General features: G+C 39.2%; 1 protein-coding gene across 1 annotated transcript in view; it reads right to left on the bottom strand.

The window, feature by feature from the left end:
• LOC103083473 (mitogen-activated protein kinase kinase kinase 5) overlaps positions 1-14,727 on the bottom strand; it is a gene marked incomplete at its 3' end in the record, with an annotated part of 199,014 nt that overhangs the window by 57,729 nt on the left and 126,558 nt on the right. Inside the window, 3 exon segments of the mRNA XM_082930932.1 lie at positions 1,994-2,101; positions 11,946-12,099; positions 14,551-14,710. Of these exon segments, the coding sequence (XP_082787058.1) occupies positions 1,994-2,101; positions 11,946-12,099; positions 14,551-14,710 (422 nt within the window).

The raw sequence follows: 14,727 nt of genomic DNA, 5'->3' as shown, positions 1-14,727 counted from the left end.
TCTCCACTCACTCTCAGGGCCTGGCTAATCGCTAATTCCCTTAGCCCCATTCTGTTTCCAAGTGTCCTTGGATAACCTTGTTCTTCCCAATCAAGCTTCTGAAAATCTCTCCCAGATAATAACGTTCATGTCTCTAACCTCTCTTGGTTTTGTAGTTTCAAGTGGATGGCTACTCTACTTCTGCTTATGAGAACATGTATGCATATAATTTAAAATAATGTAAATAAGACACTGTGTACTTTAAAACAAGGTTAATGAGATGCATATAGATATATTAGTCATTATCAATTTCGTCATGATGGCACGACTCCAAGTGGAGTAGAGACTGTAGGTTCCAAGGAGCCCTTCCTTCGGTTCAATTAATTTACCAGAGCCGCTGTCCCCTCCCTGGAGGTCAGGGGTGTGGGGATGAAAGTTCCAATCCTCTAATCACCTGGTTGGTTCCCCTGGCAATCAGACCCCATCCTTAGGTGTTTTCCAAACATCACCTCATTAACATAACAAAAGACACCTCTGTGACTCTCAGCACCTAAGAAATTCAAGGGTTTTAGGAACTCTGTGGCAGAAACAGGGCCTAAGATCAAATATATATTTCTTACTATAAATTGCAATATCACAGTTCCCTAATATAACACGAACAACCTCCCAAATGATTGCTGCCATGTCATCTAAGGAGAAGAGCAGGGTTAAATTCTGGGCTTTCAATGTTAGGGTTTGCATATACTGCCGCAATTTTATTACTGTTGTCGTTACTGTTGTTAAAATACACTCGGTATTCATTATATGCCAGGCTCTGTGCAATATACTCTACCTACATTATTTTGATTAATTTTCACAACTTTTGAGGTGGACATTATTCTTATTATTCTATTCCACAGATGAGAACACCGCAGCTTGGAGATGCCATGTTGCCCAAGGGATTTGAGCCCAGGTCTGTTGACTCAAAGACATTTCAAAAAACTGACACTGACATTTTAAAAAACTGCAACCCCATACCCTCAAATAGACTTCCTAATTCCCTTTTCTGCTTTATTTCCTGCTTTTCACCATTTAATATGTCTCTATCTTTTATTTATTTGTTTACCTTCTGGTTCTCTGAGTAGAAGGTAAACTCCTGGGCAGGAATCTGGCCTATTTTGTATACACTGTTTCCCTCGTGCTTAACACAGAGCCTGGTAGTGCCTGTCACAGACTAAGTGCTCCATAAAGATTTGCTGAGTGCACGGATGATGTTTAAGGAAAATGAGAAGGGTATTTTACAAAGTAATTACAAAAAAACCCACAAAACTACTTTGCTACAAGACTCCTCAGTTCTGTGGTTTATCCTATGGACTGGAATCAGCTCTTGAAAAGTTTCTATTTTTAAAAAATAGTAGGATGATTTGTACATGCATTAAAACTGATGAAATATAGAAGTGTAAGGATTATCCAAATGATGGTTATGAGTAGAAGTGAGAGCATTTAAGATTCTTTTGAAAACCAGTGGCAGCGCAGCCCACCTCATGTTGTACCCAGCACATAAGTCAGTGGCTAATCTGAAATGTAGCAGCTACTCTGATAACCAACTGGCGAGATGCAATTATAACTCTAATCATAACACCGTAAGGCTAGAAATAGCGTTATTCTGACAGGCTTCCTAGAATTAAGATATGCATCCTTTAAATCATATATTTTAAGTATCAGGTCTTTGGCACATAATTTAATTTATAGCATGAATTTGCAAAACAGAAACAATCCCATTTTGGGTGCCCTTTGGAGGGCTATGCCATCTATAATAAAAATCCAAACAGTTGAATTATATTTTATTAAGTGAGTGAAATCCATAACCAAAATCTAACAGTTTTTATATTACAGAATGTATTTATGCCAAGATAAATACACAGGAAGCTATTTCTTCTTAACTAATGCATATATTTGCTGGAATACATCAATGCCCAAAGGGTCTAAAGTCCTTCGCTACGAATACTCTTGTCTTAATAATTGCACAATTTACCTTGTCATCAGGAAGTACGTGCCAGATAGATATTGTCTTTTCCTCCACTTCATTGTTGATAGACAAATACGAAGGTTGATAGATTTTGGTTGGTTCTAATATTAATACCTTGAAAATATAAGGCTAATATTAGTGACTTAAGATTTAAGCCATTTAGAGCTGTTATAACAACACTGCACTGACACGGGAGATTAACGGATGAGGCTGAGTCCAACGCTGGAGTAAAACCATTTTAACTTCTGATTGTTGCTACCCCTATGAGTCCTTTGAGCATTTTATGGTATTAAACAATTATTATAAATTCCAGTAATGCATCACCTTTCATTGCTAAAGAAATTAGAAATAAATGTTTGAAATCCATATGTTGGTTTGCTATCCCCAGGGAATCTACTAATTATATATATATATATATATATACACACACACACACATATATACATATATGTATATCTATATTCAAAAACTTTTGTTTTATCTTACAATCAATACAGAATGTTTTACTTTAGTTTTTGAAAAATTTTTATTTTTTTATACTTAATTTACAATGTTTCAGGTGTAAAGTGATCCAGTTCCACATCGATACACATCTCTTCTTTTACATATTCTTTCCCCATAATCTATTTCTATAAATATAAATGTGTCACAGAAAGGCAGAAATGTGGTAAAACAAATAATTCTGTGCGCAGAAAAGATTCCATATACAGAGTGTCACATACTTATTTTTGATTTTCTGCGGCCACACCTTATCGTAAAGATGTAGCAGTATGGTTTTCATACCCTTATAAAGGGATTGAGAAATGATTTTGATTATTGAAAGAGTTCTATATATAAACCAAAGAAATGAATGTAGTTGCATGAAATAATAAAATGTTTTTGCACTGCCTTCAAGATAAGACCGGTGGGCTTCCCTGGTGGCGCAGTGGTTGAGAGTCCGCCTGCCGATGCAGGGGACACGGGTTCGTGCCCCAGTCCGGGAAGATCCCACAGTCCGTGGAGCGGCTGGGCCCGTGAGCCATGGCCGCTGAGCCTGCGCGTCCGGAGCCTGTGCTCCGCAACGGGAGAGGCCACAACGGTGAGAGGCCCAAGTACCGAAAAAGAAGAAAAAAAAAAAAAGATAAGACCGGTATCTTTAATAATGATTTATTTAACTTTGTGAGAGAAAGAGACTAACTTTGCTCCTATTTTGGAGATATATGAGGATATGTGACAAGTGAGATGAGAATTTCCATCAAAGGACTGGATGATGTATTATATTATTGCTAATATCTCATATTAGGAGCAAATAACATTAAAATGCCACACATGCCCTGATTTCAAAGGTGCTACAGATATTACCTATTTGGACAAACACTTAAAGGCACCTATCTAGCTCAAAATTTCTGTGCAGTCTTAAGTAGAAATACTTGGAAAGAAAAGAAAATACTTTACACTCAGAGAAACCGGAATACTTCTTTTTCTTTAAGTTAAGGTACAGAGAACTAGAGAAAGGGGATTAGAAAGACAAAATTTTCTTTACTTGAGCATAAAAAACTTTAAGGGCATAAAGAATCCTTGGTCAGGCTCTAGCTATGAAAATAAGATGGCATGTATCAAAATAAACACACAGTAAGAGCCCACTGGGAAACATAGTCTGATTCAGAAACATATTGTGTAAATCAAGGTCCAAATTCCCATCAACAGACAGCTTAAGTGGCACCAATTAATAATAATGAAAATCATTAATATTCAATCTGAATTTGGCAGAAGTGGTGCTCTCAAATCTGAGTATCCAAGTGTTTGTGAAATTAAAACGAATAATAGGGAATAAAAGGTGGGTTTCCCAAAATCGCACCCAAGTCACTCCGCTGACAATGAGAACACACCTTGTTCCCTAATGACGTGGCCTGCTATCTAACATTAGAAAAGCACAGCACAGATTATTTCCTGTCTTCTTAAATGATGGTGGTATTGTCTCAAATATTTCTAATAGGTAAAATATGAACTATGTGTTTCTTATCTTGAGATAAGGAATAAAAAACTGGTTGAAATTATTATTCTCTAATGCTCGCTGAGCCCTTTGAACTGGCCTTGAAACGACAAAATGTGAAGAATTTGTAGCAGGTATTGTGGATGTCACAGAAAGCCTGAGAAAAGACAAGAAAAAAGGAGGCAATCTGACAAAACCAGCTGGATACAACTTGCTAGAGAGTATACACATTCTTGCTTTTAGTTTCTAGTCTTTTATATCGGTTAACATTACAATTAACGGCTAACTTCTGAAGTGTGAAGGAAGACAGCAAGGCCTGTAAACTCTAAAGAGCAGATATTAAGTAGAGGTTCATATCTAAGCTCCTATAGCGTCTGTGAAAACACCACCTCCTCTTCTTCTTGCCTGACCTTTTTTTTTTTTAACATCTTTATTGGGGTATAATTGCTTTACAATGGTGTGTTAGTTTCTGCTTTATAACAGAGTGAATCAGTTATACATATACATATGTTCCCATATCTCTTCCCTCTTTTTGCCTGACCTTAAGTGATGGGTTGATGGTCTCCAATGTAGGAAGGAAAGAAAATATACACAGAAGAGAGGTCAGGAAAAAGAATAAATCAACCTGAACTCAAATAATAATAAATGATGGGACCTTTCATTTCCCAAAGAAACTTTCGCCTCTTTTCTTTTGCCCAGGGTCACACTTATTTCTTGGAAGCATGAGAATGGATATGGTAGTGAGATAAATGAAGACAATTAAATTAAATATTTTCATTTTTTTTTTGTATTTTATTTTTATACAGCAGGTTCTTATCTTTTTAATACATATTAGTGTATAAATGTCAACCCCAATCTCCCAATTCATCACACCACCACCAGCACCACCCCACCCCGCTTTCCCCCCTTGGTGTCCATATGTTTGTTCTCTATATCTGTGTCTCTATTTCTGCCCTGCAAACCGGGTCATCTGTACCATTATTCTAGGTGCCACATACATGCGTTAATATATAATATTTGTTTTTCTCTTTCTGACTTCACTCCGTTTGACAGTCTCTAGATTTATCCAGGTCTCAACAAATGACCCAATTTCATTCCTTTTTATGGATGATTAATATTCCATTGTATATATGTACCATATCTTCCTTATCTATTCATCTGTCGATGGGCATTTAGGTTGCTTCCATGACCTGGCTATTGTAAATAGTGCTGCAACGAACACTGGGGCGCATGTGTCTTTTTTTTTTTTTGCGGTACACGGGCCTCTCACTGTTGTGGCCTCTCCTGTTGTGGAGCACAGGCTCCGGACACGCAGGCTCAGCGGCCATGGCTCACGGGCCCAGCCGCTCCGCGGCCTGTGGGATCTTCCCGGACCGGGGCACGAACCCGTGTCCCCTGCATCGGCAGGCGGACTCTCAACCACCGCGCCAAGAGAGAAGCCCGCATGTGTCTTTTGGAATTATGGTTTTCTCTGGCTATATGCCCAGTAGTGGGATTGCTGGGTCATATGGTAATTCTATTTTTAGTTTTTTAAGGACGCTCCATACTGTTTTCCATGGTGGCTGTATCAATTCACATTCCCACCAACAGTGCAAGAGGGTTCCCTTTTCTCCACACCCTCTCCAGCATTTGTTGTTTGTAGATTTTCTGATGATGTACAATCTAACTGGTGTGAGGTGATACCTCATTGTAGTTTTGTTTAGCATTTCTCTAATAATTAGTGATGCTGAGCAGCTTTTCATGTGCCTCTTGGCCACCTGTATATCTTCTTTGAAGAGATGTCTATTTAGGTCTTCTGCCCATTTTTTTTTTTTTTAAATTTATTTATTTATTTATGGCTGTTTTGGGTCTTCGTTTCTGTGCGAGGGCTTTGTCTAGTTGCGGCAAGTGGGGACCACTCTTCATCACGGTGCACGGGCCTCTCACTATCGCGGCCTCTCTTGTTGGGGAGCACAGGCTCCAGACGCGCAGGCTCAGTAGTTGTGGCTCACGGGCCTAGTTGCTCCGTGGTATGTGGGATCTTCCCAGACCAGGGCTCGAACCCGTGTCCCCTGAATTGGCAGGCAGATTCTCAACCACTGTGCCACTAGGGAAGCCCCTTCTGCCCATTTTTTAATTGGGTTGTTTTTTTAATATTGAGCTGCATGAGCTGTTTATATATTTTGGAGATTAATCCTTTGTCCATTGATTCATTTGCAAATATTTCTCCTATTCAGAGGGTTGCCTTTTCATCCTGTTTATAGTATCCTGTGCTGTGCAAAAGCTTGTAAGTTTCATTAGGTCCCATTTGTTTATTTTCATTTTTATTTTCATTTCTCTACGAGGTGGGTCAAAAAACATCTTGCTGTGATTTATGTCAAAGAGTGTTCTTCCTATGTTTTCCTCTAAGAGTTTTACAGTGTCCGGTCTTACATTTAGGTCTTTAATCCGTTTCGAGTTTATTTTTGTGTATGGTGTTAGGGAGTGTTCTAATTTCATTCTTTTACATGTAGCTGTCCAGTTTTCCCAGCACCACTTATTGAAGAGTCTGTCTTTTCTCCATTGTATATCCTTGCCTCCTTTGTCATAGATTAGTTGACCCAAGGTGTGTTGGTTTATCTCTGGGCTTTCTATCCTGTTCCATTGATCTTTCTGTTTTTGTGCCAGTACTATACTGTCTTGATTACTGTAGCTTTTTAGTATAGTCTGAAGTCAGGGAGTCTGATTCCTCTGGCTCCGTTTTTTTCCCTCAAGACTGTTTTGGCTATTCAGGATCTTTTGTGTCTCCATACAAATTGTAAGATTTTTTGTTCTAGTTCTGTAAAAAATGCCATTGGTAATTTGATAGGGATTGCATTGAATCTGTAGATTGCCTTGGGTAGAATAGTCATTTTCACAATATTGATTGTTCCAATCCAAGAACATGGTATATCTCTCCATCTATTGGTATCATCTTTAATTTCTTTCATCAGTGTTTATAGTTTTCTGCATACAGGTCTTTTGTCTCCCTAGGTAGGTTTATTCCTAGGTATTTTATTCTTTTTGTTGCAGTGGTACATGGGAGTATTTCCTTAATTTCTCTTTCAGATTTTTCATCATTAGTGTATAGGAATGCAAGAGATTTCTGTGCATTAATTTTGTATCCTGCAACTTTACCAAATTCATTGATTAGCTCTAGTAGTTTTCTGGTGGCATCTTTAGGATTCTCTAGGTATACTATCATGTCATCTGCAAACAGTGACAGTTTTGCTTTTCTTTTTCAACCTGTATTCCTTTTTATTTCTTTTTCTTCTCCGATTGCCGTGGCTAGGACTTCCAAAACTATGTTGAATAATAGTGGCGAGAGTGGACATCCTTGCCTTGTTCCTGATCTTAGAAGAAATGCTTTCAGTTTTTCACCATTGAAAATGATGTTTGCTGTGGATCTGTCATATATGGCTTTTATTATGTTGAGGAAGGTTCCCTCTATGCCCACTTTCTGGATAGTTTTTATCAAAAATGGGTGTTGGGACTTCCTTGGTGGTGCAGTGGTTAAGAATCCACCTCCCAATGCAGGGGGACACGGGTTCAAGCCCTGGTCTGGGAAGATCCCACACGCCACGGAGCAACTAAGCCTGTGCGCCATAACTACTGAGCCTGCGCTCTAGAGCCTGTGAGCCATAACTGCTGAAGCCCGCGCGCCTAGAGCATGTGCTCTGCCACAAGAGAAGCCACTGCAATGAGAAGCTTGTGCACCACAACGAAGAGTAGCCCCCGCTTACTGCAACTAGAGAAAGCCCGCACACAGCAGCAAAGATCCAACGCAGCCATAAATAAATAAATAAATAAATTTATTTTTTAAAAAATGGTGAATTTTGTCAAAAGCTTTTTCTGCATCTATTGAGACGATCATATGGTTTTTATTCCTCAGTTTGTTAATATGCTGTATCACATTGATTGATTTGCGTATATTGAAGAATTCTTGCATCCCTGGGTTAAATCCCACTTGGTCATTGTATATGATACTTTTAATGTGTTGTTGGATTATTTTTCTTGGTATTGTATTTTATAGACAGATTACTTCTCAATAATATTCACACCAGTAGCATTATTTGTTACGTGGTCCATTATGGAGTTCTCAATATGATACATACACTCAGATCCCTACATTAACTGGTTCTTCAAAGGAATCTGGGAACTCTTTCTCCTGTTGCTGGACCCCCAGGTTGGGAAGCCTGACGTGGGCCTCAGAACCTTCACTCCAGTGGGTGGGCTTCTGTGGTATAACTGTTGTCCGGTTTTTGAGTCACCTACCCAGCAGTTATGGGATTTGATTTTACTGTGATTGCGCCCCTCCTACAGTCTCATTGTGGCTTCTCCTTTGTCTTTGGATATGGGGTATCTTTTTTGGTGAGTTCCAATGTCTTCCTGTTGATGACTGTTCAGCAATTAATTGTGATTCTGGTGCTTTCGCAAGAGGGAGTGCTCGCACGTCCTTCAATTCTGCCATCTTGACCCCATCTCCCCTAAATATTTTCTAATATAAGTAACCTGGTCAAACCCACTTCCAAAGAAGGATAAGGTAATCACCCCAGTCAAGACCTATCACACCCTTCACAAGTGTGAGCTATAGAAGCTGCTACTCTAAGGACACGAAGAGTTATAGTGACTGACGCAGAACCACAGGCACTAGAAGCTTGCCTTTCTCTATGCAGTAGAGCATGGGCAACAAATTCCAGTGATTTCAGGGAGTGAGTGGAAAAGGTGAGTGAGTGAAGCAGGATGAATGGGACTGTAATTGACCTGTTAAATGGTAGCATCTAGTTGGCTCAGGAGATTGCTGCTTTTGGAGAATGCAGTTACGAATTCCCCATCCCTTTAATGTTTCAAGAGTAGTTAAAGATCTGGATTTTTCTGTGAATTCTCCTTATTTTTCATTTGACGTTTTATAAACTTTATTTTTCAGCTGAAATACTCCACCTTTCCATCCATTTTGTCCATCTTTTCCTTTATTTTCCTTAAAATCGTATTATACTTATGTGATGTCCTTACGTGGGAACTACAACATGAGAATCACCTTGGGGAATACCTCTATTGGCTGGTTTTAGCTCTTATTATGTCACTTTTTCCTGCTCCTTAGAATGTCTAGTAATCTTTAATACATCTGAATGACACATTGCAGAGGCTCAGGATAATATCTTTCCAAAGTGTTTTTGTTTTTGTTTTTGTTTTCACCTACATGACAGTTAAATTATCCGTGTATGATCTTGATCCTATCAAGGCATACTTTTATTGCAGCTTTGTTTTAGTTTTGCCTTTACTTGTAAAGCATGGGCTCTATACTCTCAACTAGATGCTTTGTTGACCACAGTCTGGGCTCAAAGTCCAACATCTTATCCCTGCATTATTTATGCTCTGGAATATCTGCAGACTTGTCAGCCTTCCAAAAGATGCTCTCTGCCACTTCTGGTCCTGATCTCCTAATCAGCAAGGGAACTTACCTTGATAGTTTATTTAAGCCATGTAGGTTTCATCCAAAACCCAATTTTAATCAAATATTGGGACTGGAATTTGTGTTTATTCAGGACGTTCTTACTCCTCGCTCACGCCATCGAGGAGGTGCCCTAGGGCTCAAGGGAAATACGCAGGCAGAATCCTGGGGCTCACTCGTCAAGGCTCCCCCTTCTCCAACACCCTGTCCCTCATATTCCAGCTGTCTTAGGATCCTGAACACTGATCCCTGCCGGTGCTGCCCAGGGAGAAGCCACTTCCTTGGGCTGCAGCCAGAAAAATAACCTTAGTGCAAAAAGAGGAGGTGAAGGTGGGACTCAGCTCTAGTACCTCCCCTCTCAAGGATGGCAGCCCTCACATGATTGCTGTTTAATGCCTGCAAACAGTTGTTTTATAAATTTTGGTGGTTTCCTTTGATAAGTTGTAAAATGTGCTTTCCCAAGAAGAGATTATCTCAGATTTTACAGCGATTTATAGCAGTATCAAGACCATTTACTCCCTCAAAGCCAGCACAGAAAGTTCAACTCTTCATTTTTAAATGTTGGCAACAAATTCTTCTCTTTTTTTTAAATCACTGAGTGGTCTTTTAAACATATGAACTTAATCATGTGCATAAACTCACGCATAATAAGAGAAACACTAATTCAAACGACCCCAATATGCCATTTTTCATTTATACGTTTAGCAAAAGTACAAATCTGATAAATACACTTGTTTGGAGAGACTTTGTGAAAGCAGGCAGTTTCATATATTGCCAGTGGGAATGTCAATTGATATCATCCCTACAGAAGGCAACATGCAATATGAACCTATTCCACTTCTGGGAATTTATCCTACACATATATTTGCACACATGCAAAATGGCAGAGGTATGATGGTGTCTTGTGTTCATTTGCATTTTTTGGCTACCTAGTGAGGTTACTTACCTTTTCATAGAATTTGACCATTTTTCTGTTTCTCTTGCTTATCAGTCTGTAGGAGTTGTTTTTGTTTGTTTTGTTTTTTTGCATATTCGACAAATTGATCCTTTTGCAGCACTAGTATTCAATATTCTCTCCCTATCTAGCATTTGCCATGTTTATGGTGGATTTTTTTTTAAGGTGAACAAAAACTTGAATTTTTAATGAAACCAAATTGGTCAATGTTTGCCTTTGGGGCTTACAGGTCCCTTTCTGGCTTAAGAAAGCCTCTCTTTCCTGGAGTATATACCTATATTCTCCTAGCTTCTCTCTTATTATTTTCTGGTTTTACTTTTTTTTATATTCACCTTATGACAGACTAATTCATGTTAAAGTAATTTAAATTAGCTCAGAATAGCTAATATGAGTGGTTTCCTCTCATAGCCAACTTTCTTAGTCCAGCAACAGTTGATTAAATAGTTCAGTTCTGTGCTGTCTTCTTTCACTACCACGTTTACTACCATCAGAGCACCAGCTAAAGGCAAGCTGCCAGCTCACTCTGAGATAAGTATTTTCCTAGACTACACATTATCTAGGCTAGAAAATAGAGTGAAGTGTTTTAGTTTGAAAGGCTTTTCAACTAAAGATCCTGCTGAGCTTATGGCTTCATCTGGAAGCAAGAGTAAAGGAAGAGAGTTAATGCCAGTGATGGATTTAATTAAATGAAACATTTGATCCTACCAACAAGAACACAGGATTTTATAAAAAGAATTGAAAAAAAAAAAATTGAGAGTTGTCACCACCTCTGAGTATGAAAGACTGAGACAAAGAGAGCTCAAAACAGAGAGATTTATGGCATCACTTTGACATGGGAAGAGATCTGTGTACACAGTCAGTTGCCAGTAATTCTTGAATTGGATACTAAAGCTATATTGCTTTGGATGGTATTCCAAGAACTATCAGTATGGGGATGGCACCAGCTGAGATGGACATTTTTAAAGTGTATGTGCATGTGTGTGTGTGTGTGTGTGTGTGTGTGTGATACATTTAAATATGTAAATTTGATAGAGACTAGCCAAAATGAGTTGCAGACGAGAACCTATAAGGCATCATTTTCCATCCTCTAAAGCACTGTAAAAAGTGGCTGGGGACACCGCATCTAACTCTGACCCACATGGGTAGTAAGTGGTAGTGATGGAGTAACAATGCAGGTGAGCCTGACACTTTTCACCACAATAATGTTGATGATATTGATGTTGACAATGTCAGCAAAACTGTAGTACGCATGCAAAACAGCTATTCATCTGGTCTGAAGAGATATCTTGACTTCCTGAGCTAAGAGATAATCTTTTCTTGGGAAAGCACAGGTTACAACTTATCAAAGGAAACCAACAAGTTTCATGTTAAAAAACATGAAAATGCATCTTATTTCTCTGATTGTGAGAAGTTATTTTAAAAAGTAAGCTAAAGCAAATCAATTTGTAGAAAATAAATATATTAACCAGATGACCATCTTCATTTTAGGGCATGAAAATCAGCACATTAATACAGTCACAATCACAAGTGCAAGATGGAAACAAAACATAAATGTCCTTAGGGTGACGTGAAGAGTACTTACTGGAAACCTAACTACAGTGACATCTGTCTTTGTGGCCTCAACCAGGAAGTCCATCCAGAAGTCCACAAGTTCCTGCTTGGCCACGGGCTGTTCTGAAGTCAGTTTCACAAAATGCTTATATATCAAAATCGTCTCTACAATAGACTTGAGGTACCTGAAAAAATCAAAATATATAAGACACATAATAGGCAAATTTAGAACCACCTGTTCCATCTATCCCAGTCTTACTCTGTAAATGTAATTTAAATATGGCATTAGTAATTATGCATGCCAAGTCACTAAACTTTATTATTTGTTAGATGTCATGTACTATCACATGTTATCTCACTTAAATCTCACAAAAATTCAGTAAAGTAGGCCATTTTACCTCCATTGTAAAGATGAGGAAACTGAGGTTTAGACAGCTTAAGTACCTTGGACTGAACAACACATCTACTTAAAACATGACTTTTAAAGTAATGCCTATTCTATTCAAGAAAGTGGTTAATGCATTTGTCTTAAAATATGTTCCCTTGAGAAAGCTTTTCTAAGTAGACCGATCATAAGGTATACTATTTTGCTCTAAAGTAACTCAGCTCGTATATATTATACAAATATCCTCAAACCTTAAGACAGATGGTGCCTCAAAGGAAAAAGTCAGGAAAAAATGAGGAGCAAGATAATTATATGAGATAATGGGTAAGCAAGCGCTTTGTAAACTATAGACATGGAAGTTAACATTAAGCTAATGAAAACAAAGCATTGTTTTGTGGTTGTTATTACTATTGCATAAAATAACGTCTGTTTTCTTGTCAACAGAGGCCAAGACACCTCAGACCAAAGCTCTTTATAACCATGCTTCAGTCTCCTCTTCAGCCATCATCGGAATGGTCACATAAAGAAATAACCAACTTGGCTGCATGTAAACGTGTGCATTTATTGGTTCAGTTATTTTCATGCCATTTGCTGAATGCCTGCTGTCGACATGCTACTGACAGTACAGCCCTGTCCTCAAGCTGCACATGGTGTTGAGGAGACAGAAATGTAACAGGTATTATAGCACCATGAAATAAATGCCCACGGAGCTGTAACTCACAGAGATACGACTAACAAAAGTCATACAGTCAGTATCAATAGAGATATGACTAAAGAACGATGGAAACACGAAAGAAGAAAATTTCCGGAGATGAAAGAATCACAGTGTATGTAACAACATCCACCATCGTCTCTCTGGGTGTGGGGAAACGTTTTAGGCCAGCATGTGATTTATGAGCTGATGTGATTTGCGAGTGTTCCCCAGGTGAAGAGGGCTGGAAGACGATGCTCAGTGTGTGCTGAGACACAATGGCATGACGTCAGAAACTGGCATGTTCAGAGTAAATAGAGAGCAGCATAAACCTAGGGGTGTGACAAGAGCTGAGGTTTAATGACTAAGGGCAAACCTTGTTTGCCACGCCAAGGAGGTGGACTTTATCCCTTAGGCTGTGAGGAGCCATTAAACTACGCTGATTTAAAGATTTCAGTGGAGGGGAAGGGTCAAACATGCATTTTAGAAAGATCACTATGAGAGCAATGCTGGGGAGGATTTGCTAATAAAGGAGATCTGAATGTGAGGAGATGCTTTAAGAAGCCATGAAGGTCTACCATGGTGGGAATTTCCTCAAACGGTCCCTCTGATGAAAAGAAGTCAGTGGCCTGAGCTCTGAGTGCTCTGAGCCTTTCTTGATATCATAGTTAACCTTTAAAAGTCTTTACAGCTAACGGTCAATCACTACATGTGATGCACGATAAAATTAGCATTAAATAAAACAGTCCTGGGCTTCCCTGGTGGCGCAGTGGTTGAGAGTCCGCCTGCCGATGCAGGGGACACGGGTTCATGCCCTGGTCCGGGAAGACCCCACATGCCGCAGAGTGGCTAGGCCCGTGAGCCGTGGCCGCTGAGCTTGCGCGTCCGGAGCCTGTGCTCCGCAACAGGAGAGGCCACAACAGTGAGAGGCCCGCATACCGCAAAAAAAACACAAAAAACAAACAGTCCTAAATGCAGATGGAATTTTGTTTTCATCTCTCCAATTACCACATCCATAGTGATGAGACTTGAGTACATCCCAAGAAAAATTTGAAATTAGAAAAACACACATAATACAGGAAACATCTAAATGTGTCAGTAAACCCTGAGTAAAAAGAAGTGAAAATCAAGAATGAGAATCCCAAAAGTGAGATTAGATCATGAAGGAAACAAAGGGCACATGTTTCGAGCAGAGGCTGGGAAGGCTGAGATGGAAGCTTGTGAATGTGCTGATTAGAGTTGCAGGTGTAAAATTCGAGGCCTTTGCATGATTCAAGTGGGTGACACTGCCCAACCTAGGCTAGCAGGTTGGTAAGTGTGATGGAAAGGCTAAGCTTGGTGGCTGGTGGACACACCTGTGTCCAAAGCCATCAGAACCTACATATAACACATTTTATTTACGAGCATCAATCACTTTTTTCCTCTAGATTCTGCATTTTATTCTCTAAGCAAATAAAATCCCCTAATTGTCAGTTCAACAGATTTAACAATTTAGAAACAAGTGATAGGAGGAGCTTTTATCAAACATAACTGTACGAACACCTAACAATTTACTATTACCATGCAGGTGTCTTCAGTTTAAAAAGCTTTTCAGATGCTTGAATGACTCTCAAGTGGTCATTGGCCAGGACACTTGCTCCCAGGAAAAATCCAACTTCCCAGTAGCTCTGGAGCTTTTCCAAGTTTCCCTTTTTACCAAGAAGGCTACTGAGCTTCACCCCTAGAAGATGAATAGGA

The sequence above is a fragment of the Lipotes vexillifer genome, unplaced genomic scaffold (assembly GCF_000442215.2).
Source record: "Lipotes vexillifer unplaced genomic scaffold, Lipotes_vexillifer_v1.1 scaffold16, whole genome shotgun sequence".
NCBI classification, from domain to species: Eukaryota; Metazoa; Chordata; class Mammalia; order Artiodactyla; family Lipotidae; genus Lipotes; species Lipotes vexillifer.
Note: the sequence above shows the minus strand (reverse complement) of the source record. Positions and strands in the feature narration are given on the sequence as shown.